General features: G+C 38.6%; 1 protein-coding gene across 3 annotated transcripts in view; it reads right to left on the bottom strand.

Annotated features, from left to right (window-relative positions):
* CDK14 (cyclin dependent kinase 14) overlaps window positions 1–19,583 on the bottom strand; it is a 314,193-nt gene that overhangs the window by 140,707 nt on the left and 153,903 nt on the right. For all 3 annotated transcript variants that reach the window (XM_027749121.2, XM_027749124.2, XM_027749122.2), the window contains one exon: window positions 10,108–10,231. In XM_027749121.2, coding sequence (XP_027604922.1) covers window positions 10,108–10,231 — 124 coding nt within the window. The remainder of the gene's footprint in view (window positions 1–10,107; window positions 10,232–19,583) is intronic.

The raw sequence follows: 19,583 nt of genomic DNA, 5'->3' as shown, positions 1-19,583 counted from the left end.
AAATAAATATGCATAACCATTAACACACTAATGACATTCAAATTATTTTAAAATTTGGCATAATTTTCTCACTACATAATAGAGTATGTTCTATTAAATAAGGAAACATTAAACCAAATCATCATCAGACCAAGAAAGCAAAGATGGAGAGTACTATGGGAGGTAACTGGATGCCTATATTCAAAAGCTTTACCATGTGTAGTACTTTTTCCTGTAGTACTTTTTTCCCTGCAACTGTTGTATCAGAAACAAGTAAAGAAGTTTCAGAACAATGAAGTTTTAAAGAAAGTTTGGTATTTTAAATACAGGGGTTTGTAGACACAGTAATCAAAAGGGTATGGACTAAGGCTATGACAAGCAAGATATGTGGGAAGAAAAACGTTCTCATATAAAACCGATAGAACACCATCACATGACTGAACAAGGCTTTTTTTTTCCAATTAAAACAATGTTTGTTTTAAATACATCTACAGATTCATTTGGATGGATGGATCTCTCCTGTACAGACAGCAGATTCTTAATGTCCTTTGTGCAACTGTCACATAAGAGCCTGGTTGACACTTAGGTGAGGAATCCAAGAAAAAAAATCATGATTCTGATAATAAAACAGTCAGCACTAACCTAGATGCAGTACAGATGACATCTAAATCCCATGTCCTTTTTAAGTACAAAACACTGAAACAGATTTTTCATCACAGTTGTTTTAATGGTGTCATAACCAACTTCTTTTATTGCCCTTAATGGATGATTAAGATACTTTCCTCCTATTTAAAAGCTCAATATAACTCTAACTTGTAACAGTGGAAAACTGGATGTAACCCTAAGTAATCTGAGATGCATTTAACAGGGGACACATTTAGTGAATCACACCAATCTCCAGCTCCTTCATGCTTTTTAAAAAAAAAATAATTCCTTTTCAGTCAATAATCCTACACAGTGTTTCTCAGTGTGAAGAACTTAAGTTACAGCACCTACTTTAGTAATAGCTGAAAAGACTGGTATGGAACATTTAAAGAATTTTAATTTCAATTATTAAAAAACAATCAGTGAAGACCAACATGGACAAAAATTCAGTATGTGGCTCTGCTTTTGATTTACTATTAGCAGAGAGTAGATGAAGTCTTAACTGAAAAGAGAACCTCACAGTTTTTGCAAATTGCTGTTTCCAGATAGTAAACGTGTCAAATTTACTCTGTCTCTATAGACTATGAAACCAAACTTCTGTCCATAAGATATTCTTCCTGCATTGACTCTCACAATGGTAATTTTTTTTATTTAGATTTAACTGATACCTCAATAAAACCATCAGATCTATGAAGCAATTTAGATGGAGATCCATGACTGGAATGGCAAACTGAATAGATATGAGCAGGCACGAGTATCTGAAGCAGCACTAGATTATACACTCTCTTGCATCTTCACTTCTAAAACAATTCTTTAGCCCAAATGCCAGAAATCAGATCTACCCCTTTGCACTGCTGTTGTTTGAAATTTTCTGCCACTTACACATCTCCTCTCCTCTCTTTACCACAGATCTGGGCATGATAAGAGAAGGTCACAAGCACAGTACATGAAGTCCTTGTTCCTGGGAGGGAAGGAGAAGGAGGCAGCTTTAGCTACTCCCTGACAGCAGCCAGCTATACCATTAGAAACTGAGAAAGAAGGTCTGGGGGTGGAGGAAAAGCCTGTCATCACGGGAAGCAAAATAAATAACAGAAGCGTGCTACAGGTCTGGGTGCACAGTACCCACAGCTTTTGCAGCCTATAACTTTAATCTGCCCTCCAAGAGAAAAGATTTGAAAGTCCTACCTTCAAAGAGGTAGCCGATAGCTACCTATCAACTCTGCTCCTAAGTTCTGGCCTCACTATCCCTGGATCTAGAGACCAACATGGATAGCAAGGGCTTTTTTCACTGACTGAGTAACAAGCATTCAAAGCTACACCAGGACAAATACAGAGTCTGTTCTGCTGCTTCAGGCCCTCAGCCCAACTGCCACCATGAACAGCATTATAAGCCCCCACTTTCATTACAGAAATAACTGTGTTTTATAAAGACCTCCAAGCTGACTCAAGTTTGCCAGTTTGGGTTTCACTTTCCAGCTTCCCATTTCCTGTTTTTTCAACTTACAACATTGTCACTGAAGTCATCTTTATTTCTTGGTATTTAATACAAAGAGCCTGTAAAGAAGCCCATCACTGTCCTTCCTGGGGGTACGAGAACCAATTCTTCAGATTTTAAAGACTGTTATCAGAGGGGAACAGCTGCACCTGGGGTAACAGCAGTCTTTATTTTTATCCTGTTCAATTCAGGTAGGGTTAGAGGGGTCTGTTGACCTATGTTTGGGGTAAACTGGTTCTCTTTACCAGCACCAGCCTCTGATAACAAATACCCAGACAGCTGCCACCATTCCCCTGGTCCCTGCAGAAGGGCTGCTGTGGAGGGCAGGAGCTGCTGTGGGTCAGGTGCCTCAGGGGTCACCCAGGCTGCTCCTACAGCTCTCTCCAAATGCCAGGTGGCCACAGCCCCACGGTCTCCTTTTTCTCAGGCTCACTTGAAGCCAGGCGACCAGAGGGAGCCAGCCTACATAACTAGAGATGCTCTCGGAGGAGTTTTGCAAACAATTTCATCAAGCTTTCCTGACAATATATAATACCAGCTCTTCAGGCACTGTGGTAACTCCTTATATCAGCATCTTCAAGAATGGATACTCTGTGGAACATTTACACAGGAAACACACAGCAGTTATCCACGCAAACAATCTTTTATGCTATCCAACCTTTCATATGAATTTTATACAGTACATTATAAAGAAACTCCTTACAGGATTCTTACTGTGAAAAAAAAGAACTAATTTTTTTTCAAGTTGTCAACATAGCTTTAATAATTTTAACAGTAAACTATACAGCAATAACCTTCTCCCTCATGACATGCCCCTGACGTGCTCCCCACAGAAAAATCTATATGGAAATACATGGAAACACCCTCTCTGATACTCAGCTGCAGTTTTAAACTGCAACTCCATTGAGTATAATTCCCTTTATTATTATCCTCAAGTCTCCTTGCTTCTGCTATCTATTATTAATCACGTTATGTATCTAGAAGGATGCATGGTTGAATCACACTTACTTCATTCTTTCTTTTACGACATCACAGGGCTTTATATTAACAAAACTCCAAAACCTTAAGGCAGGGCTTCCACCATAATGCAGACTGCCTGCAGCTTCTTACTCATCCAAAGGGATCCCCAAAGACAACCAAAAGCTGCCAGGAAAACCTTCAGGGTCAGTGTTATTTGAAAGAGTAAATGAAAGACATTTTCATGAAAATTGTCATGCTGTTTTTTTTCTCCAAAGTCCATTCCTACATACAAGAAAGAGCAACTCTCTTACTGCAGGAACAAGCAGTAAAGCATTAAAATACTAAGTTCCTGATGCTCTTTCTCATTCACCTTGCAACACTAGAATTTGTTGTAGTGTTACCACAGTTTGAAGATTATTTTCAAAAGGACTAAAACTAACAAAAATTGGGGCAGGGAGTGGAAGGGAGGGGAGACACATATTCAAGTCTTAAAAAAATATTTAAAAATCATCAATCTTCAAGTTTTCCTATTCTTTCAAACTATTGCCAAGCTAGCAATTCTAGACCTGCTGTTCCATACTTTGAAATCGTACTTTGCATTTCTGTCTCTCAGGTGCCTGCATAGTTTATACACCGTGTCTTAGAGTCATGGCATAGAGAAAAAGTCAGTAAACATAATAAAAAGAATGGCAGCCCAATTAAAATATATGATTACACAGAAGTTCCTTGCTATTACAATAACTGCACAATTCAAACTTCTTCAAACTTCTTATCCACCCACCTCACGAAGTTCACTTCCACTGCAGGCCTAACATAAAAGATGAAAGTGAGAGGCAGTTGCAGGGAAGATTCACAAACAAGCAATCCCCTGAAAAACAAACCCCAGCAGCAGGTTGATCAGCTCACAGATAAAGCAGGTCAAGGGCCCTACTAGCAACTTGGCCAGTTTCTCTCACAGCCTCAGAAGAGTTTTACTGCCTCATACACTAGTCAAGCCTAAATGTTTTGTTCTTGACACATGTGCCCTGATGACTTTCTCAGTGCATCAAAAGGTGAAAGCTACAAAAATTTTTTATCTGAAAATATCTAATAACAAGTATAACTAGGAAGGTTTCAACCCAGGAAGCAAAAAATTATTCTAACTAAAGAATATGTAAGAGTAATCAGATTAATGGTCCACACTGTCCCTGGAAGAGTCAGAATATTAGGTTGTTAGTGGTTGTTACAGAACAGAGAAGAAAGAACAAGGCACAAAAAGAGTAAATCCATCCTGGAAAGTCCCACACAGATAGTGGGATGCACCTCCTACCTGATTATCATGAGCTGTTTAGGGACTTGGTGCTGAAGTTTATTAAGCATGCAAACATAACTGATTAGCCAATCTTGATTTATATCAGCATATACAGTAGCTAAATGACAATACCCAATCATTAAAAAAACAAAACAAAACAAGTATGGTATTTACTGAGCCACAGAACCACACAAGAGGGAAAATTTGCCTATTTCAATCTGCCTGATTGCTCAAGGCTTAGTCCAGTCAGTGAAGCAAACAGAGATTTCACCTCATTTCTGGGCTGAAGTACTCTCATATTGAACATTTCCATCCTTATGCTCAGTTCTTATTCCACTTATTACCATTATCCCTCATTCTCCCACTGTACACCTCAGTAAAGAGCACCTTCATGCTATACATCACCACCTTCTTGGTAATCAACTCTTTAGGTACTGGGAGACTGCAGAACTAGTCATTTCATTACAGAAGGCAATCCCATGGATCAAACATGATTTACCTTGACTAAAGCTGGCAAACACTTTCTTCACATGTACAGAAATTACTTTCAAGCAGCCTCACTCCATTATTTTCTCAGCAATAGCAGTTGACCAACCTGCAATACCCCAGACCTTCCTTCTTGCCCTTCTTGAAAATGGGTACATTAACTTTTCTTTAGTTATTGGACACCTCCCTCATCTTTCAAAGATGATAGAGAGAAGCCTGAAAATGACATCATTCTGCTTTCCCAGTACTCTCAGGCACATGGTGTGATTCCTGGGTTTGTCCTCTGCAGGGCCAGGAGTTGGACTCTGTGATACTTGTGGGTCCCCTCCAACTCAGGAGATTTTATAATTCAATGAACTCACACAGGTCAAGAGTTCTCAGAAATCCCCAATTCAGTTATTTTCCACTCTCCCTTTCCTCCCTGAATCACATCTCTGAGAACAAAGGCCCATGAGATCTTATTTGTGAAGACCAAGACAAGGAAGGGACAGAGCACTTCAGCCTTATCAGAGTCTCTCTTGCCAACTAAACCCCAGCACTAAATGCCACGTCCAGTCATTTCTTGAACACTTCCAGGGATGGTGACTCCACCACTTCCCTCGACAGCCCGTTCCAGTGCTTAACTACCCTTTCAGTGAAGAAATTCTTCCTAATGTCCAACTTGAACTTTCCCTGGTGCAGACTGAGACCATTTCCTCTTGTCCTGTTGTTAGCTGCCTGGAAGAAGAGAATGACCTCCACCTGGTTACAACTTCCTTTCAGGTAGCTGTAGAGAGCAATAAGGTCCCCCTTCAGCCTCCAAGCGAAACAACCCCAGTCCCCTCAGCTGCTCCTCACATGACTTTCTAGACCCTTCACCAGCTTTGTCCCCCTTCTCTGGATATGCTCCAGTACCTCAATGTCTTTCTTGGAGTGAGGGGCCAAAAACTGGATACAGTTCTCAAGGCGCGGCCTCACCAGTGCTGAGTATGGAGGGACAATCATTGTCCTAGTCCTGCTGGCCAGGATGGTATTAGCCTTTTTGACCACCTGGGCACATTGCTGATTCATGTTTAGCTGGCTGTTGACCAGCACCCCCAAGGCCTTTTCCACTGGGCTGCATTCCAGCCACTCATTCCCAAGCCTGTAGCGCTGTATGGGGTTGTTGTGACCCGAGTGCAGGACTGGGCATTTGGTCTTCTTGAACATCATAAAGTTGGCCTCAGCCCATCAATACAGCCTGTCCAGATCCCTCTGCAGAGCCTTCCTAGCTTCCACCAGATCAGGACTGGCCCCAATAATGAGCCTTGGGAAACCCCACTAGTGACTGAACACCAATTGGGCATAACTCCATTCATCAGCATTCTCTTGGCACAGACATCAAGACAGTTTATAACCCAGCAAAGAGTGCACCTGTCCAAGCCATGGGCTGCCAGCTTCTCCAGGAAAATTCTGTGGGAAGCAGTATCAAAGGCTTTATTGAAGTCCAGGTACACACACCTACAGCCTTCCCTCATCCACCAGGTGGGTCACCTGGTCATAAAAGGACATCAGATTGGTCAAGCAGGACCTGCCTTTCCTAAACCCACGCCGGTTAGGCCTGATCCCCTGGTTGTCCTGGACATGCCAGGTGATCGCACTCAAGATACTCTGTTCCATAACTTTCCCTGGAACCAAGGTCAGACTGACAGGCCAGTAGTTCCCTCGATCCTCCTTTCAACCCTTCTTGTAGATGGGTATCACACCATCCAACCTCCTGTCACCTAGGACCTTCCCAGTTAACCAGGACTGATGATAAATGATGGAGAGTGGCTTGATGGGCTCTTCTGCCAGCTCCGTCAGCAACCTTGTGTGAATATCATCTGGACCCACAGACTGTGAGTGTCTAAGCGGCACAGAAGGTCTCTGACTACTTCCTCCTGGACTGCAGGGGATCTATTCTGTTCCCTGTCCTTATCTACCAGCTCAGGGGGATGGTGAACCTGAGGATAACTGGTCTTCCTGTTGAAGACTGAGGCAAATTGCTTATGGCGTTACTCATTAAAGGTTTAACATACTTTATTTCTACTTAAGACAGACATATGTGTGGGGGAAAATAAACCAGTAGACAGCTAAATTCACACCATAGGATCAAAAATAATTCTTACACTTCATTTCACCAGGAGAATTCCTCATATACTTTAATTTCCTCTGGAATTTTAACTAGATTGAAAAAAAGAATGCAGGTATGGCCTTCAAGGACTATTTTTCATAGCAACAATTATTCAAGATGTAGTCTCCCCTATTATATCTTCTCAAGAAAGTCATTTTTTATAGCTCATCCATTTTTAATTTGATAAAGCCTCTGTATTCTGTTCTCTCTTTTCATTTGACCGCTGAGACTTCTCATAAATGTTCATTTCCTAGCAGCTAGAGCACAATGAACAGAAAAGCAAACTGCTGTTCGTCTGAACAAAGGCACTCCCACACAGTGGAGTATCTATGTCTGGGAGCCCTGCTACAGAAAAACACATGCCCACAGTTATTCAAAGATTCCACTTCAGCCACAGCGCAATGCACTGGCAGACATGAATAGCCTTTCTTTTACCTTGTTTATTCAAGAACTATGATCCACCACAGCCTGCTTTTAAGTATTTGATATCCTACAGTGAAGAGATTAAATAAGCCTGACGCCAAATGAAAAACTTCAGACATGATGTTGATTTTTTTGTAAACTTATGAAACCAAAATCTGAAGGTCTTGTCCTTAGAGACTAAAAGGCCTTTGCTCTAGGATTTTATATTTATTGTGCTAGCAAAGTCAATCCTATCTCTGTCAGAAACTGATTTCTTGATAGGTTTTCTCCTGCCTTGAGTGCATTTGAAAGAAAAGCAACCATCTTTCTAATTTCCATACTGCTCCTCATGTAATTAATCAAATACACAATATAAGCCGACTTCCTTTCCAAGCACATTATTGCAAATTAGTCATTTGTGGCAGAAAAACATAAAGAGAAACAGGATTGTATTTTACATCTTGTTTAAGGAAAGTCTTTCATAATGGGAACGTGGAAGACGAGCTATAATAATACAGCGTTTCAATAAGTAAATATGCACAGGGAGGCACACAGACAGCACACGGGTGTGCTCTCATTTCTCATGTTTCCAGTGAAAGAGGTCATGACCTTTCAGACTTTACCCTCATCACTTCTAATTTTTCATCTTGGTTCTCAGAAGAGAAGTCTAACCCATCTGGTTTTCAATTTTATGAGGTCATGAGCCATGAAAGAAAATCTAGCTTTAAAAAAACCACGTGATATATAGTCTTCTCTCTGTGTATAAGAGTAGATTATGCAGATGTTTCTGTTAGGTCAAAACAAACTTACAAGAGAAAAAGTATCCTTTGCACAATATTACACATTCACGTGTCTACAACTGTGTACTTCATTTTGGTTGTACTCACACATTTCTAGTCTATCAAAATAATTCATAACGGCAACCTTAAACTCTTACCAAGATGAAGCTGTGAAAAGCCTGCCTTTGATGTCCTTACTGGGATATTTACCCTGGTGCCACAATGAGGCAATAATTTATCAGAACTGATAGTTACATTTCCTACTACAACAGGGCACAAACAAGAGTCCCATCCTTTCCTCTGCTCTATGGCAACATCAGGCAATACAAGAGGCAGGTCAACTCATGTCTGATTTGGACATTTCATTGATCAGTTCACACCTCCAGCAATGCATTTAATAGTGTTGGTGAAAGATGGGTTGTTTTCTTTTTAATTTAACAGCTGAAAAGTGCGCAGCCTTCCTCTCTCCAGCCACACAAGCCAGAGCTTCAGCAACCCACCCCCACACCATAGGAAACATTTTACATACAAAAGAGTTTGTGAGATCTTTCACATGGTTTTCAGCATCCACAAAAGCCAGAGAACCATTATTACAATCTCCTGAAAGATTTATAATATGGGGATGGTTGTAATCACATTAGTTCATAGTGTTTTATACATATAAATGATATAATGAAACTCTAACTGTCAAACAGCACAGCACCTTTAACAGAGGACTATCTCATATTTCACTACAAGGAACACTTATTGATTCACCTGTTTCATGTACTTAAGAGATGAAAGCTCACAGTAAAATGCAACATGCAGGAATGGGGTTTTAAAGCATATATTTTAAAAAACAGCAAGTTTTGAAAAATAGCAGCAGAAAATGGTGTGTAAAACCAGATAATAATTGCTTCTAATACTATTTCTCTAACTGCCTTGCAATCCGAAGGCCAATCGAGTTCTTGTGGACTGCGTCCACTTGAAGTCCTATTCCCTTCTTCAGCATCGCAAATAAACACTGAGCTGTTAATTGCAGTAATGCTAATTAAAAGACAAAAAACCATTACTACATTAACAGTGAAACTGGCAATTAGCACGTAAGGTTTCCTCGTTACTGGTGCTGCATGAAATGTGAAGCGTGATGCGGATAGCAGTCATAAAAATAAAAGACATTTTAAAAAAGCCAATAGGTCACATTTTCATCTTACTTCAGAAGCTCTGCTGGAATCAGTAACTGAGAAGCTGACCTACAGGAAAGAAGTTCCTACAATGTTTTGTAAAAACCACTAAAGAAAAATATTGCCATTTTCCACATCTGCATTCACAATGGTTTTCAGAGGAAAGAGTACTTGCCCTGGTGTAGCCACTAGAAAATGGCTTAAAAAATTAAAAATAGGCAAAAGGCTAACATTTCATCCTGACTTTAAACTCCGCATAAGGCTTCCCCATGACAGACTAATGGATACTGAAAGCAGTCCAAGTGATCCTATGTACTTTATTCTTTAGAATGAACACTTACTCTTGTGTCCTTCAGTCGCTTTCAACAACATTTAATGAAAGTTAATACAGATCCCCACAACCCTAGAGCTGCTTCCATAAAGTGATTGTGCCCTTCATATAGCCTGTATTTCCTCAGGTCTCTCTCTAATTTTTTTCTTTTCTTTTAAAGGTTTTCAAATCTAATTCAGAGGTCTCATGGTAAATAAAATGCAAATACTTTCAGCATTTTCTTCCTTGAGAGAACTGGAGTATGTATTTGTTTTTCACTTGCTTCCTTTTAATCAAGCATTTTGTTGACCATAATCAATTTCTTCACTCAGGAGAAAAATGTGCAATTATCTACAATGAAGAAGGTGTGTCTAAGGAATAGGGTGGGGGGAAGAGAAATCAATGGAACCATCTGTCTGACATTCCTACAACATTATAAGAGACTTGTAATTAACTGCTTGCCTACCAAAGTCTGCCAGCTTTAACTCCCCCGTGTCACTGATCAGAAGATTCTGTGGTTTCAGGTCCCTGTGCAAAATGTAACGCTGGTGGATGTAAGACAGTCCTCGCAGCAACTGAAATAAAAATAACTGAAAAAGAGGGGGACAAAAAATGACCTCTGTTAATATTTTGCATATAACCACAGGTGATTTCTTCACTATATGCAGGGTGCTTGCATATTGCAGTAACATTTTGTCAGAATTCCTCCCAAACTGGCGTAATTCCCACCCAAATTTAACACAATGAAATTCTCATCTGAAAAATATTTATTTTGCAAGTACTAAATCCAGCCTCCAAGCCCTACTGTATCATAGATTCAATTTGCCTGCTTAAAAAGGAACAAGAGCAATACAACCATGCACAGAAGGCTCGGTGTCTACCAAATTATAATTATATTCCATTTACCCATATGGCCTTAGAGATTAGGTGGTAGCCTGAAGACAGATGTGTATCTTCACTAATTATAGGAAACAACAGTACAGGGTGGATAGGGATGGGGAAATTAGGCTGGGGGATGGGACACTGAAGCTAAAACAAAGAAGAAATTAATAGCATAACAATAATGCCTGTGTACCCAAGGAAATCTGCAAATATGAAAGGTTTTTCCCTTCAAAGTTTATTTTAATGGGAGTTTCTTATGTGTTTTTCATTAGGAAATAATAACTCTCACTAAACCTAAAGACGACTTTTGAAACCTACTTGTAATAGTCTTTAAGGTAAATTTACATAAGAACTTAACTCACTCTTCATGTTTCTTTGCATCCTTCACTGAACTCTACAAATGCTTACCCCTAAAACTAAGCATTACTATTGTGTGTTTTCTAATTTACAACTATGAACAAAGAGCTGGATGATGAAGATCTTTTGTCTTCCCCTTTTCACCTCCCGCATGCATCATGGTCCTGCATTCTTACTGGCACTTGCTGTGAAAGACTGTGTTAACCGTCAAGGATTTTGTCAATACAAAGGGTGAATAAACTCCCAGAAGTTTTCTTTGCAGTTATGAAAAACCTATCCTAAGATACAGACCCTTCCTCTTGCCTGAAATATTTTAAGAAATACTTCAGTTTCCAAAAGGGAACACAAAAATCCCTTGCAAACCTATAAACATGGAGGATTCAAGTGTGGATATGGAACTCGTGTCTCACAGCTCAGTGGAGAGTGAAACATGCTGTCTCATAAGATGTGGAAACTACACCAAGGATTTGGGAAAAGTCAACCCAGGCACACAAAAATTTCTAATTAACTTGCAACACAAGCATCCTATTTAGTGATTACTGAAGTGAAGAGACATAATAAAAAGGGTTACGAAATCTGATTATAGAAAAGAATAAAGCCTGACATGAAAGAAACAGAAATGTCATGTTACTGAAGTTGAAATGAATTTAATTGCATTTCATTTTTTCCCTGAACGCAAGCACAATACACTCTATGTTTAGCTATTTAGCCAGGGCACAAAGAGCCATATCAATCACCTTCTTGCTAGGGTTGGGTCTAACAATGTGCCGAGGAAACCTAAGAGCAAAATATAGAAACAAAGAATAGCAGGAAAGTCATAAGTAACATGCACATTCCTTTTTGAATTGTGGTTAAAATGGAATGCATGGTACATAAAACCTATTTTAATAAGGGTGAGAAGTAGAAATGGCTTTCCTTACATCCTGAAAATATAAATTAAATTCTCTTACATTAATTCAGTATAATATATTTTTTAAAATAAAAAGACAGAGAAAATAACCAGTTTGCTAGGCTAAATCAATGATATTTAACTTAAACATTATTTTTAAATGTGCAAAGAAATTTCAATTATCATAGTATCTTACAGCACTGTAACCTTTATAATAACTCAAAATATATTTATTAATGTGGTCTTTCATTTGGCTTTAGTGCAATGAGTCAAATGATTTGACATCATGTGTTAAAAAAAAAAAAGCCCAACAACTTCGCAGCTAAACAGAACCAACATCTACTCTTGAAGCCACCTTTGGAAAGAAGTTTTATTCCAAACTTGTAGATATGCTGTACTCATCAAGTAGTTCCACAAAAGTTAATTAATTCACTCACACCTCTTTGGAGGAAGATCATGAAAGAGAAAAAAATCTTCCTGAATTTTTTAGCTCAGATATTGTTTTGTTGCTTTCTCTTTTCATCTTCACCTTGGTTATTTGGCAATATTAAATGTGAAGAGATTTAAGTGAAAACACAAGCCTAATGCCTGGCAGCAGAATATTCTGCAAACCAGAGGCCCTTTGGGATTGCTCAGAAAGAGGAAACACTAAGAGATACTCTTCGTTCCCAACGGTTCCTAGCTCCACAAAAACAGAAGTTGAATTGGAAAGAATTGTTTTTGATGCCTCACAAAACACTTCTGTCTCTCACAGTCAAGTTCCCTCCCTTGATTCTGAGGAAAGCCTTCTCCAAGAAACCCATTCCCCTTCCAGGCTATCTGCATTATTTCATAAGTATCAAAATGAATGCTAGGTGAGGTACCATCAACTCTTACTCATGTACCCAATCTGAAATCAACATACCATCTATCATGGTCATACTCTCAACTTACTCGCTGTTTCTTCCACCTCACTCAATTCTGATCACTGTGAAACCTCAGCCTTGGGCTTCTGCCACAGGTTTTGAACAAGCAACTGAACTGCCATCTCCCCAAGGCCATAGGATGGGACCCCTGCAGACCAGAGGACAACTCTAAAAGGAGTCAATGGCAAATTCAATATGCATTTTAATGGATTAGTTGTGAGGGTAGAAACAACATGGATTGGTAGCTCTTTAGCTTTTATGTTAATAATTTTAATATTCACACGGTTATATACAAGGCTGTATAAGTATCAAATAACCTGCAATAAAAAAAATAGGACATCACTTTTGTCCAGTTTGTAGCTTATTAGTAAGAACAGAGGTTTTGATGATTAAATTAAACAAACAAAATGTCAAAGGTCATTGTGGTTAGAGTTGAAAAAGGCAGAAATCAGGACGGAGATTTGTCTCTAGAAGTCAGGTTTTCAGCAAGGCTTAACATTAGGAGGCTCTACACTTTATGTTCAGACAAAAAACCTCAATCTAACACTTGTGGCTTCAGGTCTTGCTTATTTATTATAGCCATTAAAAATACCTTTTTTCCCTGACTGTAATGCAGCTCTCATTTTAATGAGCAACATATTTTAATGAAGAATTTTCATTCTCAATGAGAAAAATGCCTGCATGTCAAAGCCAATTTGGGGTTTATGAACTGTGATATTACAAGAAGAGTAGCAGCTCTTAAAACTTACAAGAGAAAGCCCTCAACTCCACAAAAAGGTTACATAGCACCTATGTAGCCTTTCAAGTGTAAGGGATGGGTAGCCACTTGAGCTATATGCAATATTTGACCAAATGCCTATAGTAGTTCTAAACTACTACATTTTCTGAGAGATTTGCAGTTGCCTGGATGAGCAGTCCAGCTTTCCTGATGTTTTCATGCATAACCTAGAGCACTACATGCACACATCTAACAGCTGCAAGGTGGCTCATATGCTGCAGAATGCTTTGCTATCTGTTGGCCTCTGAATGAGCTTGTAAGGTAGACACCGACACAGGCTGTCCAAACCACATCAAAAGGGTGGGACTGATGGGAGCTAACACTTTCTGACTTAGGTTCAGAAAGCTCTTAAGAGTCTAATGATAAAGGGGGACATTCATGTACAGGTGATCCATGTAAAGTGCTCAGATGACTCCATGTACTTGCTTTCCATTCCCAGAGATGGTAGAGAGTTTCTGGCAAAGGACACTGGGGTAAGTGAAAAGCAGAAATTCACAACATGCCTAGGGAGAGTCTCCAGAAAATGTACCATTTCCACATAGTCTCTCCTGAGGCATCAAGAACCCCAATGACAGGAAGGATGCTGGCTAAGAGGACATAATAATGAGGCCTATGGAGGGCTTTTTTAAATCTTTCCCTGATGGTACAGAGGGATTTCTGACCTATTTCCTGCATTTGAGCTCCCTTAATACATGTTGTATTGTGGTAATAAAGGACCAGGCCCTAGATACAAACGTAGAAAGCAACATAGAACTTTTAAGTCTACAGAAAATACTTAAAAATCTTGGTTCTGCCCTCTGTGAAGCAAAAGACTGCAAGTTGGGCTGATCTAACCTAGACCAGGAGTTAACAGCATTTCAGGAGAAAGTTGAAAGCAAGATTGAATTAACGTGTCATTCCTTTAGCAAGCTCATACCATTCCATTAGCATAGTTACTTTTGAAAAATAATGCACAATACCATAGAAGCTTTATTATCACTCACCACCGGGAACACAAATGCTCCTGCTTGCTCTAAGTACCAAACCCCACTGTCTGGGTATCATGTAATCATCTGAATTCCCCAATGTGTATTCAGCATCAATCAAATCATATTCAGTCTTTATAGGCCGTCAAATCCAAAAATGCCAGTAAAAGAAACCCAACTTGGGACATCCCTTCTCATGCTTGCAATCAGTGTACTCCCTATCATCCAGAGGATATTACAGGCTTCTGTGAATTGTTGGCTATGTACAAAGGCAAAAGGAGGTAATAAATCCCTCAAGTACCTCATAGCCTTGGAAATAAACACAACCAAACACAATGCTCAGTTACGTTTGGGTTTACTAGATTGTCTGGGAGTTTTAGATTGACCTGTTTTAAACCACTAACAAAAGAAAAAACTACCTGGTAATACGTATTATCACAGAAGCAATGAAAAATGACCCTCTGTGACTTGTGCTAGCATGTCAAAAGCTCATCAAGCACAATCTTTTTTATCACTCTTGGTTTGCTATTCTTTCCCCTTTTCCCAACCAGGATAATAACCACGAGATAAAATCCAACTTTTCCCTTCTAACAATGTCCTGGGGAAATACTGAACTTTTTAGGTCAAAGCTTTGTAGACTCTGTTGCTTAAATTGTCAGAAGAAGGAATTCCAGGAACAAAGTGGTGACCTGAGATGAATTTGCATCCCTAAGAATAAAGGGTCCTATTTGAATAAAAAAATATTAGCTATTTGAAGCAGCAGGATTACCATGATTTACTGAGATAAGCTTTATCTCACTAAAAGGTTCTCCTATCTGACCTCCCTGGAATCAATTGAATTCCCTCCAAAAGAATTCTAAAATAATTCACTCCAAAATACATTTATAAAGGTTTCTAACTTGCTCCTGTATTCCTTACACAAGAGTCTTACCAAAGATGCAGAAATGCATAGGATACAGCCACTGGGAATGCACATCACATCGCATCACTACTTTAAGAAAATATGTACAGATTTTTTCACTTACTTGCAGCAGAATTGCAAAGGAAAGAGATGGAATGTGTTAATTTGCTAACTTCTATTCTCTTTGATGGTCTTTTAATCATTTTTTGTCCCCTCTGGATACTACTACAGTCATCTGAAATGAGGAAGGTGTGCTTAATTAACTGAGTATAAAGACACTCCCTTACGATCAGTTATAGTCATCTGCTAATGTTCAATAAGTGTAAGACTCAGGTTTTTTTCTTCTGAATAAAAAAAAATAAAAATAAATTCAATTAACTCTCCTTTTCTACCTTTCACCAGTTCATTTCCCCGAACAAGGTCAGATTGGCAATTGTTGGCTCACCAGTTTTAAAGATTTTAAAGTGTTCTCTTCCTCCCTATAACATTTTCATGAGTTTTGCCATATGAACCACGCAGATCATACAGAAAATAAATTACAAGCACATTTATGAAAATTACATTCTTCTAGCATGAATGCTGATAAAGATTCTGCATTTACTGTTCACAGTTGTGCATATTATCAAATCATTACTTTAAGTGACAAGACTGACATAGAGTGAAATGCTGATGCCATATTTAGTGTCTGATAACTAAAAAGTCTAATTTAAATAATCAATTCTCAATGCCATGTGTAAAAGACGACCTTAATTTGGCATAACATTATTCTGTCTGCTGCACACCTGCTTGTTCACTGGATGAGGAATGAAAAATAGCAACTTCTCAAGCACATTAAACAGCGTTGCTTCTTACTTAGCATATCTGCTGAAATATATTTTTAATTCAACTACACATCAGCAGCATCACTAATTTCAGTGAGCAAGGGAAAGATTTCAAAAGAATGAAATTAGTTAATTTGCTTCCAGTAACAACTGATAAAATTAAAAGGACCACCACAGCAGGTATTCACCTCAGAGTAAAAGACTTTTCTTAAACCCCAATGAGTCAGTGACATGAAAATACATTACAGCTGGATCTATTCTCATGGTTTCACTGCCCACTTCCTCTGCATCCAAGTCTATGGCAGTCTACTTTTTGGTCAGATACCTCTAGTTACACACAGGTGCTCACACACCACAGCTTCCCCTACGTCATGTAATCAGGTATTTGACATATATGGATGCCAGGACTGGCCGTGTCATCCAACGTATGTCTCCCACAAAAAAGGGGAACACAAATATTTGTGCACACCACAGATATTTATACTATCACACGATGGAAAGCAAACAGAAGCAGGCCAGGGAGGCCTACATCATTAACACAACTCTAGCTAAAACCTAAAGCATTTTTATCATACTTTTTGGATACTATGCTTTACCAACAAGGATATGGGTTTGTACCTTACTAAAAATAAATGGAGCTACAGCTCAGCAAGAGGCAGTACACAATGCTCTGCTACTGCCAAAGTTCAAGCAGCTGCACTTCAAGTGCAGTAAAGCCTCATATGGATGGGATGCAGAAACTGCCTAATCCTTTCATGTTCTGGAAGCTTCCCTACCCTTTGTGCTTCAGATTATTCTAAAGCTGTAATCAGTTCAATGATAAATATTTATGTTTACAGAAGATATCAGATGACAACTACCCTATGGCTTTGACTCAAATTATTAATTTTCATAATAGTCATTGAATGCCAAAATTACTCATCTGTCAAAAACATATTCCATTTTAAAAACTGCAACCATTAGTTAAGGACAATATTCATAGTACTGCAGTACAGAGAGGAATACATGAATACCATAAGTGATTAAATGTCAGAGATTTCTGGCAATAGCAAATAACATTCACTGTATTACAACATTTTCAATCTAATGTGCTGGAGACCAGCATTAAATCCTTAGCTTAATAAATCCAATATTTTTATCATATATGATTTGGGGGTTTTACTATTATTTTTTTAACTATATAATTGCTATAAAGTTGACCAACCTCTTCTTGAGCATTTAGCACAGAAAAATGCTGCAGCATCCCATTATGTTTCATTAATTCCTATCAATTACATTTCTTTTAAACCATTTTTTAAAAGTTTTAAGACAAACTAATTATAGTTTTTTGCTGAAATTTAAGCATATTTTACAGAGATTATTTGGCTGCCCTAGCAAGCTCAATACCCAAATTCCAATCCACACTTTGCCACATACCCTGACTCAGTATGACAGCGATAAAACACATTTTAAAAGGTTGTGGTAGGGGTAGGGTTTAGTTGGTTGAGGTTTTCCTTCAAAACTATCCATCCATTATGCATAGAAAACTGCTGTGTCCTGCTTCCTAGGAGCAAGGAAGGCTCAAAATTGAGATGGGTAAGAGCTGAATTCTTGAAGGCTCCTGGGAGAAGGCTGAATATTCCTGTTTTCTGATGCAAAGCTCAACAAGAGGGTCTGTCTATTTCTTATCACTGTTTGGCCCTAGGAAGAGAAAAGGTGCCCAGGGAGAAGAACAAATCAGTGCAGCAATATTAGACAGAATAAGAACAAACTGGAAGTTCCGTCCCCCCTCTGGTCACAGTAGACTACAGGAGCCTTCCAAGTCGCCTGAAGTAAAAGGTTCTGAGAATGATTAAGAGACAGAGACCTTTTTTTGTCTGGTTGACAATCCATTGTCATTCAGGCTGGTGTTGCATGAATTAAGGAACAGTAGGTCACAGGCAAGTGCCTTTTTATTTTGTCAAAGAGGGGGGTTTTTCTGCCAAATGCTCGCACAAATCAATATTACCTCTAACACTGAAAGTAGAAGAAAAAAAAAGAGAGAAAAATATGAGGATGCTTTTCTCAAAGACTACAGCTATTTCAAGGCAGCATCACTAATTAAGAAGCAAATCAGCTTTCATTAATAGATTTATTTTTAAGGCAGGGATGCAAACAGGCCATGCAGGCATGACAGATGCAAGCCTCTGCTCCATTTATTCCACCAGTAACAGGAGCTACAGTAAACAAACTCAGCTATAAAATAAATGCATCAAGATATAAAGAGCAATTTATGTGCATTACCAGGAACGTAATAATATGGAGTAAAAGACACGGTTATAATAAAGATGATATTTCAAAGGTTAGAAGAAGTTAAGAACAGTTACATTTTCACAGGACATGCTGAAATGCACAAAAAAGATACTTAAGGGACATAAATCAGAATGAAAATCATAATAAAAAAAATATCACTGGTAGAGGCAGTTACTTGTTATAACCCACTAGAGTTCCTGCTCTAGGAGGTAATCCAGATGCTTCAGCTGAGCCTGGACTATCTCTAAAGGTTGGAATGGCTGTAGGAAAGAAAGCCAGGAGTATAGATTTCAGTAGTCCAGGCCAGCAGAAACAGCACAAGGAGAGTCAGTAGCAAATCTTGTACCTCAGTTTGCCACAGCACATTTTGCAGCTTGGCAAGTGCCAAACAGTACACTTACAAATCAACTCATATGTCCAATCACGTACAAGGCTGCAGCAGTAGCTTCCAAAGGAAATATAATTATATGTGGGGCCATGTATTTAATATTTATTGTGTGCCTTCAGTTCTGGAAAAACTGAGGAAGATATCTTCAAAATCAGACAAGAGAAGATGAGGCCCTGCCTACTACACAAGAACTTGTTAACTGATTACCTTTTTTCTCATCATCTCTAACTATAACACTGTACAAAGTATATTAATATATAGTTATAAATAAATGGTAGACATGCAAGCTTGTTAGTTACCAAAGATGTAAACAATTGTGTTTACCAAGGATACTTGGTTTAAAGTTCTCAGGGACAGATATTTTTAAAACCACATCTCACCTTCACACAAAAATCTTTGAAGGGTTTAAAGCCTGATGTTATTTGTAAGACTTGCACCTCCATGCATGAATCATAAAATTCTTAAATCATTATGTGTCAATACACACATACCATTAAAAACGCTAAACCTAACACTTTGGGAAGCAATATTGTTTTATTTGCCTAAACATACCGTCCCAAGACTTCTACAACTGCCAATTGAGACATTCTTGTTTCTACTTCCACATACTTATAATACCCTGCTTAGTCTTTATTTAAAATATTTAAGTGACAGCAAATAGCCTATTTGAAACCACAAAGAAAGGCAATGTCAAACACAACACCCGAGGGGACAGAAATATGTGTGTCCGTCAAAGTAATTTGGATTTTTATTCTATTTACAATTCTTCATTTAAAAGTAAGCCT

Source organism: Pipra filicauda, unplaced genomic scaffold (assembly GCF_003945595.2).
Source record: "Pipra filicauda isolate LSUMZ 115617 unplaced genomic scaffold, ASM394559v2 scaffold105_size2325265_pilon, whole genome shotgun sequence".
NCBI lineage: Eukaryota > Metazoa > Chordata > Aves > Passeriformes > Pipridae > Pipra > Pipra filicauda.
This window is presented reverse-complemented; position numbering and strand designations above follow the sequence as displayed.